Genomic DNA, 20182 nt, shown 5'->3' with positions numbered 1-20182 from the left:
AAATTGCTCATCAGTGCGCAATCTCTACCAGCCACTGTTCACTTCACGCTTGCGCAGTATAGATCAAAATACGCAGAAAATGGAAGTAAACCGCACAGAATAGTATTTAAAATCCTATTTGCTCCACTTATTACGATAGTTCTTTGATTTTGATCTCATTTGCTTACAAAATTACATAATGTATATTACAGATGAAATTTTTATTAAACGTAAGAATTACTTTTAAATAGATATGTTGCAGTTAAAGTAGTTCTAAGTACGGCATATAATATTAACACAAGTATAGATGTTTTTATTTATGACGTGGCCTATAAATTGGCTTATTTGCGGCCAACCGATAAAACTGCGAGTCTTTTTATAGACAACTGCAGTTTTTTTTCCTTTAACTGACTGCTTTATATTTCAGGATAGCATATACTTAAACAATAATGCTTTGAAGAAGTCATGTTTGATTTCCGAACCGTGGCATTTTTGATCGATAATCCTCCATCTTTTTATTAATCACTTCTTCTTCCAAAGTGATGCTTTACATGTTCCAAACATCTCTGCTTATCTCTTTGTTCTCAAACACGTTACAACATAGTTATTATTAGATATATAATTTGGGGGAATGGTAGATTTATCGTCGGTTTGCCTTTTACATTATCATAAATTATAGGTAAAGGATCTATCTTACGTGTTCGTAATTGATGTTCTCTAAACAAGGAATATCAGCAAAATTACAGGCTTTCGAATAAATTTGAATGCAAATCATAATTCTTAACTATTTTGAACTCACAAGACAATTTAGACTATTCATAAGTCATCCTAATACTCTAAGCCATAACTAGGTTTGACGAGATGTTAGCCATGTGACTTTATACGTTAATTATATTTGAACAGTTGAATTTTTTAATGCTTGCAAACATATTAAATAATTTTGTAGGTCACTGTAGTCCGATAGTTTGCAAAACGTTTTTTTTTAAGTCATCGAGCATAAAGTTTGTAGAAAAAAACAAGGATGTCCCAAACCTAATTTTTTTATTAAAGTATGCATCCCTATGTTTTCTACACTTTTGCAATGTCCATGCATATTGGAATAAAACCCCGGAGGATGAGAATCAGTAAATTTCTTGACGACCAGTTTTGAATCATTTTCGGAAATAAAATGTTTTCCTATTGAAAAGTAATCCAAATTCAGTAGTTACAAGAGAGTGTCGAATTTAATCGTTTTCAGAGGGGGCTAGATGTAATCAGTATGATGGATCATGAAAAAGTACCAATCCTAATCCTAAATCCTAATGTGTTTCCGCCTTCATTGGAACAATAAAAAGTTCGGTAATATTTACCAAAGTGCTTTGGTAACGATTTTCGAAAGATTAACAATAGATTATGGTTTTATAGTATGTTATAAAATTTGTTACATTTGGAAAAATTTGTTAAATTTATCATGATACTTTAGAGCATGACATAATTCGGTTAAGTTATGCATTTTTTAAAGCTTAATTTTGTAGTAATAAGATGCACAATTTAGAAGCCATTACTACATGAACGAAAAAATTACCAAATTGATGATTTAAATACCATTTATATTAGTTTTATTAACCAGAATTATGGTTTTTTAATAGAAATATCATTATCATATAGTGCGATAATTTTACCAGAATTTTTTTCTCTACGTATATTCTTCCATAATCCATAAAAACGATGTATGAAGTAACAGCTTTTGCAAAATATTCATATTGATTAGTAAAATATGATGTCAACTTATGATCATTGAACAGGTATTTAAAAGATTTTGATGAACATCCCCTTAACTTTAACTTTCATGAACATTCCATTTTTTACATCCCCTAAACTTTATTGATTATTTATTCATATTTGTTTTTATTTAAAGTTTTTAACTACAAGTTTTAGAAAATATGCGGAATGTAATATCAGATATGTTTAATTAAAAAATAGTATAAATATAATATTTATATTAAATTTAAACTGCATGTTACTTATATTAAAACAAAGCTTTTAACAATCAAGATTTTTAATATTGTTCAGAAAAATTTTTATATAACTCTCTGCTGAATTCAAACAACTTTGATTTGCAAGAAGCTGTTGAGGAATATTAATTTTGAGTAAGCTTATTACATCTGAAACATGTTTTGAAGATTTTTCCTGTTAAATTAAATTAATACGGCATTTAAGAAAATAAATATTTTCCCCAAAGCACTTTTATACGGTCACAATTTTTGGATGCTTATTAAATGCTAAAGTTCGAAATTAATTTAATTAAATTCAGTTCCATGATTAAAACGTATGTTTTTCCACTTCACTCTAATATGTTATTAAAATGTTTTTCTTTTCTAGCAAGAGAAGTTCAAAAATATTTTTCTTTACTTGCATCGCAAAGTTTCAGACTTTATAATTACATCTTGCTACAAAGCTTTTTCCTTCACATTTGTTTACATTTCATTAACATGAAACTTCGTTAGTTTCTGAGAATCGTCCCACTCTGATTAAACTCGTTTATTTAAAGTAAACATTTTGAAAAATCGTATTCTTCTGTTGTTTTTCTTTATATAAGGATTATAGCTCATTAAGTTAGATTTAAAAATAACAGTGCCCTTCATTACAATTGTAATTAAAATATGACTTAGCAAAATAGTTTTTCCGTGCCCCATTACAAAAACTTACAAAGCTAGTTTAATTTAAATGCCCACAGACAATTGATATTTACCACTTTAATTATATGAGTAATAGTAACTCGAATCTCTAATTTTTATTTGAAAATTTAACTTTTTCTCTTGAACAAATTCTCGAATCTAAATTGTTTTAACATCATAATATTGTATAGTTTCATTCGTTTATTTTACTTGTGAAACATCTTTTTGAGCTTCTATTAACTTAAAATCAAAACTTAATTACATAAAATACAATTAAACATGGTGTTGCGTGATGACATATAATTAGAAACTTTTTTTTAAAATTGAAATAAGAAGAAGCATGCACTGTCGTTAATTAATATTCAAAAAAGGCAAAATAAAAGCAGAAACGTTAACTAAATCTAACTATTAGATATTAGCTTTAAATTAATACTCAACGGCATAAATACTATTAAACATTGTGTTCCGTAATGACCATCCTTAATATATAATTTCATTTCTTTTTTTAAATAAAAAAAGAAACATGTACACATCAGATGCCTAAACTCATATTTAGAAAAAAAGTTTACGAGATCTAACGACTAAATACTAGCTTAAAATCAATACTCAATGGCATAAATACAATTGAACATTTTTTTCCGTAAAGACCGATCTTAATGTATAATTTTACAAGAAAAGTTTTAAATAAAAAAAGAAAAAGTAAACACATCAGGAATCATAAATTAATATTAAAAGACGAAAAAAAAAGGATATCGAAATATGCAGTTATATATTAGCTTGAATTCAACACTCAAAGACATAAAGTACAATAAATTAAAAATTGTGTTCCGTAATGACCGCTCTTAATATGTAATTTTAGATCAATTTCTTTAAATTGAAGAAGAAAATGTATCAGATCAGGGGTCATAAATAATTATAAAAAAATACGTCATCGAAATCTAAAAAATCATTGCTGGAAAATTAAAATATCAAAACATATTTTATTGTTGGAGGAAAAAGAGATTGTGGAAGGGCGATTATTCGAAACACCTTCGAGTCTCACTTAACTGGCAAACAAACTGGTTTTTATGTTTTTCATTTTGACTTCTTCACTAACAATTCTTCAGGATTTGACAGCGTTTTTTTTACTCAGTTTTCATATTAATTTGATTAGATTTTTCAATTTTAATTTTCTCAGTTTTCATATTAATTTGATTCAATTTTTCAATTTTAATTTTGACAAGGATTCTAAAAATGTGTGTCAATAATAATGCGGAAAATAGTCTTTATAAAATATCATGCACAGATAATTTCAATTTAAAACAAATACAACAAACCCGTTAAAAATCTGAAATTACAGACAAAAAAATAAATGCTTAACAGAGAAATCAATTCCGACTGATTAGTTTTTATTCAGCTCCTTCATCTTTTCTTTCTTTTTCTTAAAATTTTTCTTCGCAACTAAATAATTAATATTGGTACGAAATTAATGGTGATTTATCAAAACCTATTCTTGTTGCAAAATTGTATTCATGTTATTTCCCCGCCAAAATATTTTTGGCACAGCACAGAAAAGCTTATCGGAAAATAATTTGAAGCAGAAGATCTGTTTGTTAAGACTTAAGTGTTACAAACTAAGACGTTCAATTCCTTTACTACAAATGATCCTCTTATTTAATTCTTGCAAAGCAATAATGAAGTATTAGAAATGTTTTCAGAACTGATACGTCTAATCTGTTTTACTAGACTTTATAAGGTATATTAAATCATTTGGTAGCATGGTAATTTGTCATTTGTTTTGATTAAATTACAGATACCTTATATATATTTACTTGTTATAAAACTTCAATGCAGTCCTATATTCTAGCCAGATAAATTTGAAAATAGATGAGTAAATTGATACTGCCACTTAATACCAACAATTCAGTTCTTAAAATGAAATAAATGCAATCCTATTGTGCTTAATGTGGATTTGAAAAAAGATAAGTAAAATTTGAAATTTAGTTTTTTCTAAGATAAAATGTCATGAATTTTATTATTCAGTTATTTGATATTCTGTAGGTAAGAAAATGAAACAGCTGAAAATTAAATTCAGCAAAATAAAATAGAAAATAAAATAAACGAAATAATTATAAATTTAATTTAACGACGCATTATAGTTTGGAAACAAGGTCAATAAATTTTGTACAGCATCCTCGTATACAAATGATAAAACTTACTTCAGTATCAAAATACAGTGGCTGGTTTCTACGGTGTTAAAGTTACGTACGGTGTTAAAAAAATTTCTAATAGATTAAGAATCGAAAATAGATTTTTTTTTCTAATGGAATAGATAAGTTGCAAAAAAAAAGAATAAGTAAGTTGAAAAAGATTTTTTTAAAATCTTAACATGATATATTACAACGATCAGCAGTATGTAGAGCAAGAGAGTTGCAGATGCAAGCTAGAGATGAAATACAAATAGATTATAAAGCTTAGAATGAGTAGAATAATTTTATTCGAATGGGATTTTTTTTAATTATAATTCCAGCTCATTTGCACGCATTCCTGTTTTAGAATGAAAGGTAATTTATAGCTAACACATTTGACTTCACAATTACAAATAAATCATATTAATCAGCTCTAAAACAGCAATATTGTTTTTATGTAAAAAAGAATATTCTAAAATATTTAAATGAATATCGAAATCCAAATTGCCCCTTTTAAATATTTATCATATATTTTATTATATAATTCTAAAAATAATAACTAAAGTAAAATTGTCTAAAAATTTTCAATTTAAAATTTAAAATATTTATTCTCATAAAATTAAATAGTTATTCAAATCTAATTTCCAATACCTTCTTTACACTAATTTTAAAACACTGTAAAAAATTTCGGATTAAATTACTGTAGGAAGTGCCGGCACTCAAAGTGCCGGTTGATTTTAAACATACAATCCATTTTTACCGGAATATGTTGCGGAACTAAAAAAAAAATGATATGCCATAATTTTTGCAGTAATAGTTACAGTAGAACCACTGGATCACTCTAATTAAATATATATTAATGTGAATTTTAGAGTATAATATTTTCGGTAAAAATGGATTTCACGGTGATGGATGTTACGGATGATGCACCCAAAAGTACCAGTACTTTATATCGTAATTTATACCGAATTATTTACAGTAAAATCCTCTAAATTAAAACTAAAACTTTCAATTTCAGAAACATAAATATTCTCGCTTACACAATTATTAAAAGAAATTTCTCCAGAATAGTTAAAGGTTCGAAAACCAATTTGCTGCTAACGATTCAACACATTAAGATTTTTGATAGCTTAGAACCATGATATAGTGAACCTTTCCTGCTTCCTTAATGCGATGCCAAATCGAAACATATTTAATTACAAATTAAACCATACTATCATGCCCGTTATTAATTATCCGTTGCTAATATTCAGCGAAAAATCAATTATTGATTAAATTTTGCTTAATTAATTTAGCACCTTTTTAACGATGTAGCAAATATTTATTTACCCATATTAGTGTGTGTTTTTTCTGATTATAACCAGAAAGTTACAGTTGGCGACTGCCTACATGTAAACGACTTATTTGAAAGTAATATTAAATGACTATTTTTTGTTTTTATTTTTTTGTTATTTTAACTTAAACAGTCACCTTAAAATATGTTATGTAGATTTATACACCCACGTATCTCCATTCAAAATACAATCACTATATCATATTCGATTTAATTAGAAATTATCTTGTGTTGACTGAATTCCCGAAATAAACAGTGTCTTTCTATAATTAGGAATGTTTCATTAAAAATTTACTAAGTTTTGAAAACTAATTTGCTTTTCTATGGAAAATATCACACTTAATATCGAATGGTAATTCAAATTCGCTTGAAGAAAATATCTGAATAAATCTTTAGTTTGTATAATTACTCGGGGTATAATTTGAATACACCTACACATTCTTGTTTAAAAATATATTCAATATGTCATGTTTGATTTTATATTAAAAAAGATCTTGATTTCCAAATTACAACAGTGAATTTTTAGAATTTCTTATGCTTCAAAATGCTTAATTGATTTTTGACAACAAATTTGTCGTTAAACGACAAATATCACAAAAAATATTGCTTGTTTCTTCAAAAAAATTATCAGAAAAATTAAATAATTTCAATACCTTTACTCCAAGTAAAATTCTAACACATCCAAGCTGTAAAAAATTCCTGATCAATTACAGTTAAAGGTACTGGCACCCTGAGTGCAGCACCCGTAACATCCAATTTATAGTAAAATTTTAAATCATAATTATTACAATAATATTTTTTTAATTACAGTGATTCAATAATTTCACAGTAAGTACACTGTAAAACTACGGTATATCAATTTTTTTCCGTAACATTTTACTGTAAAAAATACTGACTCCCTGAGTGTTGGTCCCAGAATTTAATTCATAATTTTTTACATTCGTTCTTTTATTTCAGAATATACACTATATCTCACGATTGATTTCGTATTAAAATTGAACCCGTTTCTTTAATTCCTACAATGAAATAGCCTTCTAGGAATGTTTTAAAAAACTTTCAACGAATTTTTAAGTATTAAGCTCTCAATGATAAATATCACATATATTAAAAAGAATATTTTATCAGAAAACTTTGGATATAAAATAACTTCTGTTAACTTTTGCATTCTGCAACTTTGCAATTTAACTTTTGCATTACAATAATATCAAGCAAATCATGTAACTTTACTTAAAGTAAAATTACATATACGTGGGTGTATTGTAATTTTACTTAAAGTAAAATTACATTACACCCACGTATATCTGTTTGAGAATATATTCGATAAGTCCTGTAAATTACAACCGACAGGTTAAATTCCTTAATTACCGGCGATCCAGCCCATTCAACTCTCAAAATACAATAATGAGGCTTCCACTGAGTTAGATCTTAGCTATTAGATGGGTCCAATGTAGAGATTTGGGTGTCAAGTATAGGGATTGGGACATCGTCCTAAATCGGCTCTCGACTGCTAAAATATTGCATCTCAGCATTCTTTTGTGTTAACTCGATGCGTCGATTAATCGGATCAAGCAAAAGCTGACTCATCGAAGCTCTTTCCTCGTTTCGCGTTCGCCAGAATTATCTCAGATTTGGGGAGGAGAATTGACAGGTGTTGCCTTCGCACGAACTTCTCTTCGTGCATTCTTGCCATAAGGAATATTTCAAAAGAATATTTACCATACTTACTGATGTGAAGGATTGAAAAAAAGGGATGGTATAAATGAAACTTACGGGTTTCATCATTTAGAATGTTAAATATAGTCACATTAATTTTTTTCGTGATAATTTTAAAGAAATATATATATAATGAAACAAAACTATAGTATTAAAATGAAGATTAAAAATGCTTGCATATTTTATGAATATAAAACTGTTAGTAGAGGATTAATAATATTATGGCATGAAACGATAATAAGCAATTTACTATTATAATTATATAAACAATTTACTATATGAAGTATATAATAGGTTTTTATAGAAAACATTGTTAATTTTTAATGAAATTTTCATTGAAAATAGACGCAAGACTAACAGTGATGCTTTTCAATAAAAACTGCAATAAAATTCTTATTGTTTTTATTAGATAAAATAAAATAAAATCTATGGTATCAAACAGTGGATAAGGTATAAAGCAGCAATATAAATATATTAAATTTTATTAACAAAGCAAAGGATAATAATAATTGTATATTAGATGTGAGAAACAGAAAACAAACCCATTTAAATCGTTGAACTGTTATAAATCAAACAGAAGAATTTCTGTGAGTTAAATATTATAATAAAAACGATAAGAAAATATAAATTTATCAAATTATCCTAGAAATAAGTATTTTGTGTTACAAAGAATAGAAATGAGCAATACTGATTTGAGAGACAATTTCACAGGTTTTTTAAGAACTTTGAAAATAATATAATTCTAAATTTGAATTTAACATTCACTAAACATCATTCACGATTATCATAAAGAAAAAAATATGATCAAACAAATTTATGCAATAGAAAGTAAGATGTAAATATAGAACGTCGACAAACGAAATTATAAATAATATGCTATTTTATAATGATGATTATATAATAATTATAGATATAAGTATTAAATATCAAGATGATAATAAGAATACGTATAGATATAAGTATAAAATAATAAGATAATAATTAGAATACGTATAGATATAAGAATAGAATCGATTTTTAAAAAAATCTGAATTTGCTACTAAGTTATATTTCTATTATAGGAAAATTTCAGGGAATCAAAAGAATTTTCAAAAACTTGAACGAGTTAACGATTTTGCGCAATTTTGAGTTATCATGAATTTATAAAAAAGTAAACCAAAACAGAAAAATATTCAAATATCGAAAAAATATTTCATTACTTCGATGAAAGTAATTTTTAAATATAGTTTTATTGAATTTAAATAAAAGGTTTCTGCACGTTGTAAGAGCAACTCCACTCCCCCAAAACTGCATGTCCATATACAGATTAGTTAGGTATTTTATTCACAAATTACTATGTCCATATATAGATTTGCTAGCATTCTATTCATAAAAAAATCTTACAGCTTACTTATTTTTTTTAAAGATGGGGAAAGCTATGTTCGATGATAAAAGAACCATCTTTTCATTTTGCTCACTTTATTTTCAATTCTTTGCATTTAAAATAATAAAAAAAATGGTTTAATGTTCCTTAAAAGCTACTGAATTGCATAGTAAAAGATTGAACTAAAACCGTTTAGAAAAATGACAACCGTTTAAAAAAATGAATTACTTTGACTAAAATAAGCGCATACTAATTTATGTTTTACGACGCAACAAAATTCGTATTTTACGACACAAGAAAGAAATCACCCGGAATTACTTCTTATCTAATTATCAGATTTTCACGTACTAGTACTTAATGTTAATGGTTAAAGAGCCTAAACTTAAATATACTAATTAATTAGTGAGGACGATATTTTAGGTTACGTAATTATTCACAAAAACGTACTTTCTCTGAATAAACATACCCTTTCTTTTGACGGATTTATCTTAGCCATCATAATACGCGAGTAGCTGAAATCTGGGAAAGATTGTCCCAATAGTTCAGGCAAACGAAAGGACGAATGATCACTTTTTGCGTAACTCACCATATTACCGGAACTAATGAAGCGAATCAAATTATTTTAGCACGCAATTATAAATCTGGATTATACCAAAGAGAATTCCACGCAAAAAAAATTTTTTTTGAATACTTACTATTTTTTTAGTATTGAATTATATTATTATCTATTATTTAATTATATTGTCATTTATTATTTAATAATATTATTATTTATTATTCAATTATATTATTATTTATTAATTAACTATATACTATTATTTATTATTTAATTATATAATTAATACTATTTGCCGATAAAATTTGATATTGTAAGGTATAAAAATTTAATCTAAGTAATTTTAAATGTCAAAATTCGAATTGTGGACGAGATCAGTTGAATAGTTATTGAGAAATAAAAACTTAAAAATACCGCTTATTTGGGAAGCCTGAAAACGTGAAAAGTAAAATTAAAATTAAGGGGCTGAAATTTATTACCACTTTTCTCCCTAAATTATTGGGATCCTGTTTTCCAGTTTGTGGCTACTTACTATATATTGAGTGTCAAGGTTCTGCATCCGTCGAAAAAAATATTTTGAGAGAAATAACGTTGAATTTCGAAACTTAAAATATCTGTATTAATTAGTCATAGTCCAATTACATAAAATCTGATCATTAGATCGAAAGTTATTCAGGGTACTAGCTTATTCGTTCACTGCACGTTGTAAAACATAAAATAGTCCGTGTTTCTTTCAGTCCAAATAATCCATTTATCTAAACAGCTGTCGAATACAATTCAGCGTAATCTCTTTCAAGAACGACTTCTTTTATAAGAGTCTTTGTTTTTCTTATTTAATGACACTAATTATGTATATGAGTTTGGCATTTGGTCGAAAATTATCACTAATTGTTTAATACTCATATGTATTTTATACTATATTAAAAGAAAAATAATCGATGTATCAAAAAGTCATGGAATAAATATTAACTGAGGATTTTTCCCGTTAATTCACGAGTAATTTTCTTTTGGGTATAAATTTCCTCATCTATTTACTTTTCCTTCAAAAATTTAGATGTAAAATAAATAAAAAAATTTTAAATTTATTACAACAAGTCAGTATTATTAAATATTATGCTTTTAAAGGTATTGACTTCTCAAATAACTTTATTATTTTTTACATTAATGTTTATATTTTTAGTTAATTTTATTTTTTATATTAGTGCATTTCACTGCAAACTATGATCTTTTTCGAATACTGTGAAAAAATTAAATTAAGAGAAAAAGGGAAAATTTAATAGAAGTTCTAGAGTGAACCAATGTTATTCGCTAAGTAATGTTTATTCTTTCTGCATATTTTGTAACAAAATTAATTTTTAGAATATCTCCATAAAACATAACTTAATGCACATACAAATAAGAAAGATACAATACGGTTTGTATTTACTTGTATACTGATAAAATAGGTTTTTCGGAACTTTAATGGCTAGTTCCAAAAACACAATTTTTTTACTCTCGTGGAAACAATAACACATTAATTAATTAACCAATTTACTTAAAATAAGAATAATTATCTATATATTAAAATATTAAAATATATTAAAATAAGAATAATTATCAAATTCTTTGAAAACTAAAACTTTGAAGTTAGTCTTTAAAAGGTAAATGAAAAATTAAACTTTAACAAAATTCAGTAAATGTCATTAATTAATCGTAATTTATGATTAGACGTAATTTATGATTTAAGGCATTTTTCAAATACGTCTTCGGTCAAACTGAATGAAGTTTAAAAATTCAATTTTTAAAGATTTCAAAGGTCTATTTATATTTCAGGAAAAAAATTACATTAGTATCATTATTATTGAAAACAGTTTATTTAAATCCAAGAAATTACTTTATTGAACTGCAAAATGACTTTATTTTTCTAAATTTCAAAGAGTCAAAAAGATTCATGTGTGTAAATTTTGAATATTTGCATCGATATTTTTATAGAAAAAGTGAAGGTTTTGGTTCTATTTGAAGGCTCTTAGTCTTTTCCCACAAAAAAAGGGGTAACCAGTTTTTTAAGTTGAATAAAACTGAACGCGTAAGTTAAACTTCATTCAAATAATATAAATGTATTAAACCAGATAAAATTGAATGAGTAAATTGAGTTTATAAACTAACCGTTAAAAAGCATTTCCAGTATTATAAGAAATGCTTACGTTTTTCCTGGTTGTACTTTACAATTACTTTTTTAAACTTGTATGTTCGCAAAAACATACTTTTACTTTTCATAATTGTAGCACTTTTAACTCAAATTTTATTTTCCCACTGAAATAATTTTATAACAAACTTCATTTTATTAACTTTACACCAATACATTTCATTTGTTCTAAGCATTTTTATCCTTTGTTCTAAGCATTCAAAATTAAGGAAAAAATTTCATAATGGAAAAATCATTATTGACTCAAAAGGGCATATTAAGTTTCGTCTTTTAATCTTAATTTTTTATCTTAATCTTAATGAAATCTTATTCTTAATCTTAATGAATGAGTTTAATTTTAATGAAATATTTTATTTATCATTTACTTAATTCGCATAAAATGCCACGTTTAGACGTACAAAGAGTCAGTTTTTAGAATATATTTTTGCACAAAAGCATATTTACATTTGAGTACAAAAGTTCCAAGTCAGCAATGTTACTTTAATTTTTTTGCAATAAAAATAAAATTAAAATTACTTGTTTTTTTAATGTCTCAGTGCTGCACAGTTTTATTATACATCTCTTTAAAGTTAAATGTATACAAAGGTAAAATCTGATAGAAGTTTGCTGACCAGAAAAGAAGTTTAATATGCATCACTTAAAATGATTCATGCATCTTTTTAAAGTTTTTAAAATAGCTGAAAACTGTAAGGAATTATAAAAGATACTCTATACGGGAACAATTTTCATTCAATAATATGATTATAAATAATTTAATACTAGTAATACAAAATTGAACTTACCCACTAATGGAAATGTTCCAAGCAGCGTTAATACCAAAATGACATTTCTATGAAATCCATGACACCATCCGCATTTCCTATTCTTCTTTACAATTGCTGTTAATGCCATGACAGTATATTGGTTATATAGTATCTCAAATTATTAATGTACAAGTCATTTGATTCAATCAAGCTATATCTAACATATTTTCATCCCTCAATATAAATAAATGTTTTTTTGCTTATTTTGCTCTGAGAAATTTCGTTCAAGCTTTAACTGTCTCCTCACAGAAGATAATAATCACATCAAACGCATTTGATACAAATGCATCCAACAAATAAAATGTTTTTGGAAAATTGAAATGTATATTTGTTGCTACTAATTTCAAGTCAGTGTTTTAGATATATAGAATATTATACAAATGTTTCCACATTTGGCACATCTGTCGCAAATGTTTTTCCCTAACTCCTAACTTGTGATAACGCATTGACTATTTTTAAAATGCAAAGATATTTACGAATACATAAAAGTATTTATACCCCAAATATTTATACAGTCAATTCAAATTGATATTCCATAATCTAATTAACATTTAAACTGCTTTCTTTTATTATATTTTTCAGAAACCTTCACTTATTCTCCAAAATAGATCTGTTCCAATTTTAAAAAATCCATAACTGATAGTTTGTAAATATTACACAGAAATATTTTAAAATTAGACTTTATAAACATTCACAATTTTCGTTTCAAAATTACTACAGGAGGCAATATAAAATATAGTATTTTCTCTCATACTAACTCACAATACACAAACTGGAGACGCATATGAAAGTCCGCGAGAAAGTTTCACAAACTTTTAACGGGACGCGAACCTTAGTCCGATTAAGTCACAGATTTATAAATCAGCGCGCGCTTTCTATTGACAACCATGTAAAATGAGTGAAAAAGCGATGTGTAGACACAACATCAACTTGCAGTCTCGCTATTTCACTTGGTTTGCAGGAAGAAGAGCATACGTTGCCGGACCACTCGGGTTTGTGAGTTAGGCAATGGGGTTTTTATAGGAGAGTGGCGAGAGAGGCAAACAATCGTACTCTTTTGCGCAAGTCCATATCGATCGAGCCAGTAGTAGTCGATCTTTCGCGAGCACTTGAGGGAGAAACCCCCTTTCACTTAGAGCTACGGCCCTTTTCTTTAGCGTCCTAAACAGTGGCCCTCGCCTAACTTTTCCATCGAGGCGAACTCATTAAAAACACATTGGACAACCCCACCGCTCCATCCCCAAAATTGAACCAAAAAGAATAACTTAATGTTTTATTTTATTTTTATCCCCGAAAACACGTCTTGGTCATCAAAATGTAAACCATTACATGAAAAGTCATGTTAAAAGAGGAAAGAAGAAAATATGTAAATGTTTTTTCGCTGCTTAAAATTTCAGATTTTTAAGAAAGAGGGGGAGAATATATGTGAAGGGGAATCTTGATGAAATCAATCTGCCGTTTTGAAGCGAGACGTCCGGGTACTTATATTTTGGAATTCATGAATTAAAAAATAGAAGAGGTTTGGTCTTGAAAATATATTTTAACAAGGCAACCAAAGGGCATTAGACTTTTACATTAATTTCGCGTGGAAATAAAGAGAGGTAGTTTCAAAAATCTGGAGTTTTTCTTGAATTTTAGTGAATATGAAATTAGATTAAAATGGGAGTTTTGAAAAAGTTATCTTACAAGGTGGTTAAAAATGACGTCAGGTGTTTGCAGCCCTATTACTGAAAGGTTCCGCTATTGTGTTCAACAAGAATGCCATTCAAATTTACTGCAGCCTAAATAATGTGACAAATTAAACATATTATCGTGCGAATTAATTTTTATTTTCAAATTTGAGTTAGAGATACTTTGGTTCAATTTGAACAAAAGCAAGGATCAATTTAAAACCTTATCAAGGTTGCAGCAAATTGTACCATGCAATGTTTCAAATTATACCGATGGCTCAAATATTGTTTAATTCCTATGTTTGCTGAGTGATACTGTGAAACGAGAGGACAAACGAAAAATTTATGTTACTAATATTTTTGTTCATTGTTGTGTTTTCTTCTGTTTTTGATCTGTCACGTCTTCCCCGTTTACTTTTTTTTAAATATTGTTCAAGGTATAGACATCCCTGCCTTGCAAAAAATTCCGGATCAAATTGCGGAATAAAGTACCGGCACTTTGCTGCATTATCTTTAAAATCCATTTTACCGTAAATTCCATTTTTACCGTATAATATAATACCATAATTCTTACAATACTATGAATTTAATTAGAGTAATTCAGCGATTTTACGGTAACTATTACTGTAAAAATTAAGGTACATCAGACTCTTTGTTTCGTAAAATGTTCCGGTGAAAATGGATACTACGGTAAAAAAAATGTATCGCCGAACCTTTTTACCGTAGCTCCATCCGAAATTTTTTTACATGTGGTTCAACATTGAATCGAGTTTTCTAATAATGTACAGAGCCAAAGGAAACAATGAAGGGATTCAAATAATGTCAATAGCTTAAAATTGTTTTATTGTCCAAGAGCATCTATTTTTTTATTGTTAAATGATATTGTAAAACAAAGGGAACGAATAGGGATTAGTGCTACTGATGCTTGGTATAATTTTGTGTTTGCTTCTCTTTTGTATTATCAAGCTGTTGTCATTGGAAAAATTTTTAGTTTTCTAATAATGCACTGTAGCAAAAGGAATAAGGCAATATATCAAATAATGCCAATGTTTCAAATCATGTTATAGTCTGATGGTGACTGTTGCTAAAAAAAATGTGAAACGAGGTAGGAATTTTTTTTACTGATCTTTTAGTTCATTTTTGTGTTCTCCTCATGTTTGTATTGTCCAGCCTCTGTCATTAGAAATTTAAAAAATAAATAATAAAATTCAAAGTACCAATATTAATTGTTTACAAATGACTCGAATTTTCTGAGAAAGCACTGAGTCAAGGATAGCACTTAAAGTTCAAATGATGTTACAGTCCGATGGAGTCTGTTACAGAGCCAAATTTTGAAGTGACTGATTGAATTAAGAATTTGCGTAAATGATGATTTGGGTTATTTTGTGCTCTCTACTCCTTTTTATTGTCAAGCAGTTGAAATTTGAAATTTCAGAAAAAAATATGACTTAGCTTACAGACATTAATCGTTCAACAATAAATTGGTTTTTCTAAAAATGCAGTAAGTCAAGGGCTACGCAACTTAGCTACTCTGCAAAAATTTCCGTATTAAATTATGGTATAAAATACCGTCACTTTAGTTATATCATCCACAAAACCCCTTTTACCATAAAACTCATACTTTCTCTTAAACATTATACTATAATTTTTACAATAATGTTTATTGAACTAGAGTAGTTCACTAATTTGATGTAACTATTACTGTTAAAATTACGGTATATCAGACGTTTTGTTCCGTAATATGCTCCGGTTAAATGGAATTTACGGTAATAAGTGCCATCACCCTAAGTGCCGGTTGACCTGTTCACATTTTGTATTTTACATGTTTTGATAATTATTGACAAATAGACTAAATATTCAATATAAATTATTTGGAAAAAATTAAACCGAAATAATTGTTATCTTCTTTTCCAAAGACTCCTCTTTGATAGAGAAAAGCCGAAGCCATATATTCTACTTGAGTTCATGTGGAAAAAATAGCCAAATTTGACCTGGAAGTTATGAATTTTTTAAACATTCTTTTTTTATAGGGCTCATTCTTTTATTTCAAAACTGTTCTGCTATTTCTAATTCTTACGATTAGCTTTTGTGCTTAAATTGTGTAATCATTTATAAAAATAACACTGGGGAACAAATTTTTTGTTGCATTTACACAAATGCGAGATCTTGCCTAATTCGGGAGTAGGGATTTCAAATCTGAAATTAGCTTTGCTCCTAAGGATACAAATTGTTTAAATGGCATTTGTAGTATATTTTTGTAGAAATGTACAAGTTTTGAAACGGTATGCATTACAGGGGATCACGTAAATGATGCAACAAACGTTTAGAAGAGTTACGGTATATCATCAAGATTGAAACTACCTAGGAACCCATGCCCGGAAATGATGTCTTAAGGGTGTTTTCCTATAATGACTCATTCAAAAACGCGAGAAGAAATAGATCATATTAAGGGCGCACCCCTAGAGGCGTATATCGAAACTTCCGAACTAGGGCTCGTATGCAATTTTTAACCTAAATACGTGCCGTAACTCATCTATGTCTATTTGAGGAATATCTATCCAAAAACAACAACAAAAAAATTTATATTTAAAAAAAATACCAAAATGTCTATTTAAAATCAACTGTAGCTTGCAAAGAGAAACCGAATGCAGATTTGAAATCAGCATGATATGATCAATAATTATGATTGTATTCCTTTTATCTTATAATATTATAAGCATTAACGATAACGAAAAGCATTCATTTATTATTCTGACTTTTGTGATAACAGGTACTTAAAACTGCGTTGGTTTAGGCATTAGATTAAAACTAAATTTACTTTTGCGTGCAAACGAAATTCTTTAATTTATTTTAAACTATTTTACAAATTTAGTTTGACAGGTGTCATGCATAAACACACTTATAAAAATGTAGAAAAAATATTTTAAACATTAACAGTTCCGGCACTTGATCAAAATGGCAGCAAGCCAAAATTTCAACTTAACCTGACTATTAACAGAAATTTTTTTTTCATTTACTAAAAATATTAATAGAGTGTTAGTATGAATGCTATGTAAAACAAAAGTATGATTCAGGAATATTTTTTATGAAACAGAAAATTTGCTGTTGCTATAAAATGTCGTTCTCAAATGTCAAAATTGAAGTACAGTTCAAAACTTTTCTTTCACTTTCCATCACTTAAATCACAGTGTTTTAGCAAGATAACTCATTTCTCGACAGGGTTTTGTATAGTGACTTATTTAAAAATATTTTTTTCTAATAATTACCCATACAAAGGGCAAAGAAGTAATCTAATTTCCATTATACTATACACTTAAACAGTTAACTAATCCCAAGAAGGAACTATGGCATATCAAATTTTTCGCAATCAATCATGAAAAATCTTTTAAAAAAGTTTTAAGAAAAGAATAGAGCATAAAGAAAAATCTTAAGAAAATCATTTCACTTGTAAAAAAATAGATCCCATGGTATTTTTATAAATATATCAAATATAGGCATTTAATGATTCGAAACAAAAATTCAATAACTATCAGTTAAATTCGCATTTCTCTTAAATATTTTTTTTTATTTACTTAGAATAAAAATAAAATAAATAATTAATATTACATGCATAAAACTCTCCTTCAAAAATTTACAGCTAAATTTAAAAATGTAAGTAAATATGCAAATAAATGAACATTTCTTCTTAAAAATATTTCTGGAAATTTTATTCTTATTTTACTTAGTGTGATACCGACTTTTAGGCTTTTCAAGGAACGAAGAAATTCAAAGATAACAAAAATGTAAATAAATCAAATATTTCACCTCAAAAACATATTTGGAAATTTTATTCATATTTTTACTTGGTGTGATACCAACAATTAGACTTTTCAAAGAAATTCATAGATGAAATTGTTATTTTTCATGGAGAAAAGTAAAACGTGAGGAATACAAATTTTGAAGCTACTCTCTAAACACACTTAGACGAAAATATAGTCAAAATTGCCAGAATAAGGTAATATTTACTTGCTTCTGGGCTTGTGGGATAACCAAAATCTCGGTAATTTTAACCGAAGTGCTTTGGTAATAATTTTGGTAAAATTAACAATAAAATATGGTTTAATAAGTGATAAAATTTGGTAATTTTATCATGATACCTTAAAGCATGGCATGAAAACTATTTATTCGATTATATTTAATTCTCAAGTTTGTATTTTTTACTAAATGTGAGGCAATAAAGACTAAATTTTAAAAGTCAGAATTTCCGGTAAACCGTTACCACATGAGCGGAAAAATTTCCAAATGAATGGATTAAATGCCAAAATTTTTAGTGTTTGTTACCAGAATTACATTTCTTTTTTTTTAACCCAAAATGTCATTATTATACAGTACGGTAACTTCATCAGAATTTTTTCTCCATGCAGTAACATATATAAGTGAAAATGTGGTTATGATATGAAAGTTCTTCAAAGAGGCATGTTTTTTTTACTAGCAATGTTATTACCAAACAGTATGGGAATTTTAACAGAATTTTTTTTTCTCCGTGCTGAATTATATCAATATCATGAGATTGTCCAATTATTTTTACAATTAAAAAAATATTAAATCAAAGAAATTTAAATGACAAATCAAAACGAAAATTTTTTTTAATCACACTTTGATTTCTTTAGATGACACAAAACACTAAGATTATTTTAAATGAAGTCAAATGTTAGCCGAAACTGATCTGAATACCTAAACTGAAAGCATAACCGCCAAATATTTAAACACAATGATTATTTTTTTTTTTGCTTCTGAAAGGAAAATTATTCAGAATTCTAAAAAAAAATATTAAATAAGCTTTCGCGATTCCATTGTTAATTATTTAATTTTGACTTTTGATTAGAAGATTAAGGCAAAACAAACGCTAGGATTCGATTTGCTTGAAAAGAAAAAATAAACATAGTTTTAGACGACATAAAATGTGATAGCACTTAAGATCAACTGAACTAAGAGTGATAGACAGACTTTCTCATTAGAAAGAAGAAACACCTTTTAAAAAAAGGGAATCGGAATAGCCATTCATGAATATTGTACCCAGGAGAGTCATCAATATTGTGTCCTGCAAGAAAACTGTTTTCATAGAACTCTAAGAAGAGCTTCTACATAGAAAATATTCTTATTTAATTAAGTGTATTTAGGAACAAAAGTGTATCAAAATTGTCTTCCTGATCTTAATAAATATCTTGTTTAGGAAAGAAAAGAAATGTCTTCTTTATTACGTCTGGTAAATGCTAATTATTATTAAACAAATAGAAAACTAAGAAGTGTATCATTACTAAAATGATTTTTATAAAACATAAGTTAATATGTGGATCATAGAAATTACTGGAATTATTTTTATTAACTCAAGTCAACCAAATAAGGACATATAAACTCAAAAAGAAAAAAATGAATTTCCATGCATTTTTTCTTCTCCAATTAAAATTTAGGGCGTGGTAAATCAAAATGCCCTTCAAATATTCCGCAACTTTCATGGGGTGTCAAGTTGAACTATATAATAGTATTTATTAAATGATACCATGGTTCAAGTTCGGTTGAATTTAACACCCTAAGTTTGCAGCAATGTATTTTTCGAATAATGACTCGAAATTGAATGCTTATTACGTCATTCCACTACTAGTTTTTAAGTTGTATCATTTGTTTAGAAAATTTATATAAATTCATAACAAAACAAACTTTTGGAAGCAGTTCATTGAGGAAGGGATCTCATAATTCTCAAAATTTTAGGCAACAG

General features: G+C 27.3%; 1 protein-coding gene across 1 annotated transcript in view; it reads right to left on the bottom strand.

Moving 5' to 3' along the window:
• LOC107445946 (uncharacterized) overlaps positions 1-13808 on the bottom strand; it is a 219823-nt gene extending 206015 nt beyond the window's left edge. The window contains exon 1 of the mRNA XM_016060463.3: positions 12737-13808. Coding sequence (XP_015915949.1) covers positions 12737-12845 — 109 coding nt within the window. The 5' untranslated portion in view covers positions 12846-13808. The remainder of the gene's footprint in view (positions 1-12736) is intronic.
• Between the last annotated feature and the right edge of the window lie 6374 nt (positions 13809-20182).

This window comes from Parasteatoda tepidariorum, chromosome X1 (genome assembly GCF_043381705.1).
Source record: "Parasteatoda tepidariorum isolate YZ-2023 chromosome X1, CAS_Ptep_4.0, whole genome shotgun sequence".
In the NCBI taxonomy this organism is placed as follows: Eukaryota; Metazoa; Arthropoda; class Arachnida; order Araneae; family Theridiidae; genus Parasteatoda; species Parasteatoda tepidariorum.
This window is presented reverse-complemented; position numbering and strand designations above follow the sequence as displayed.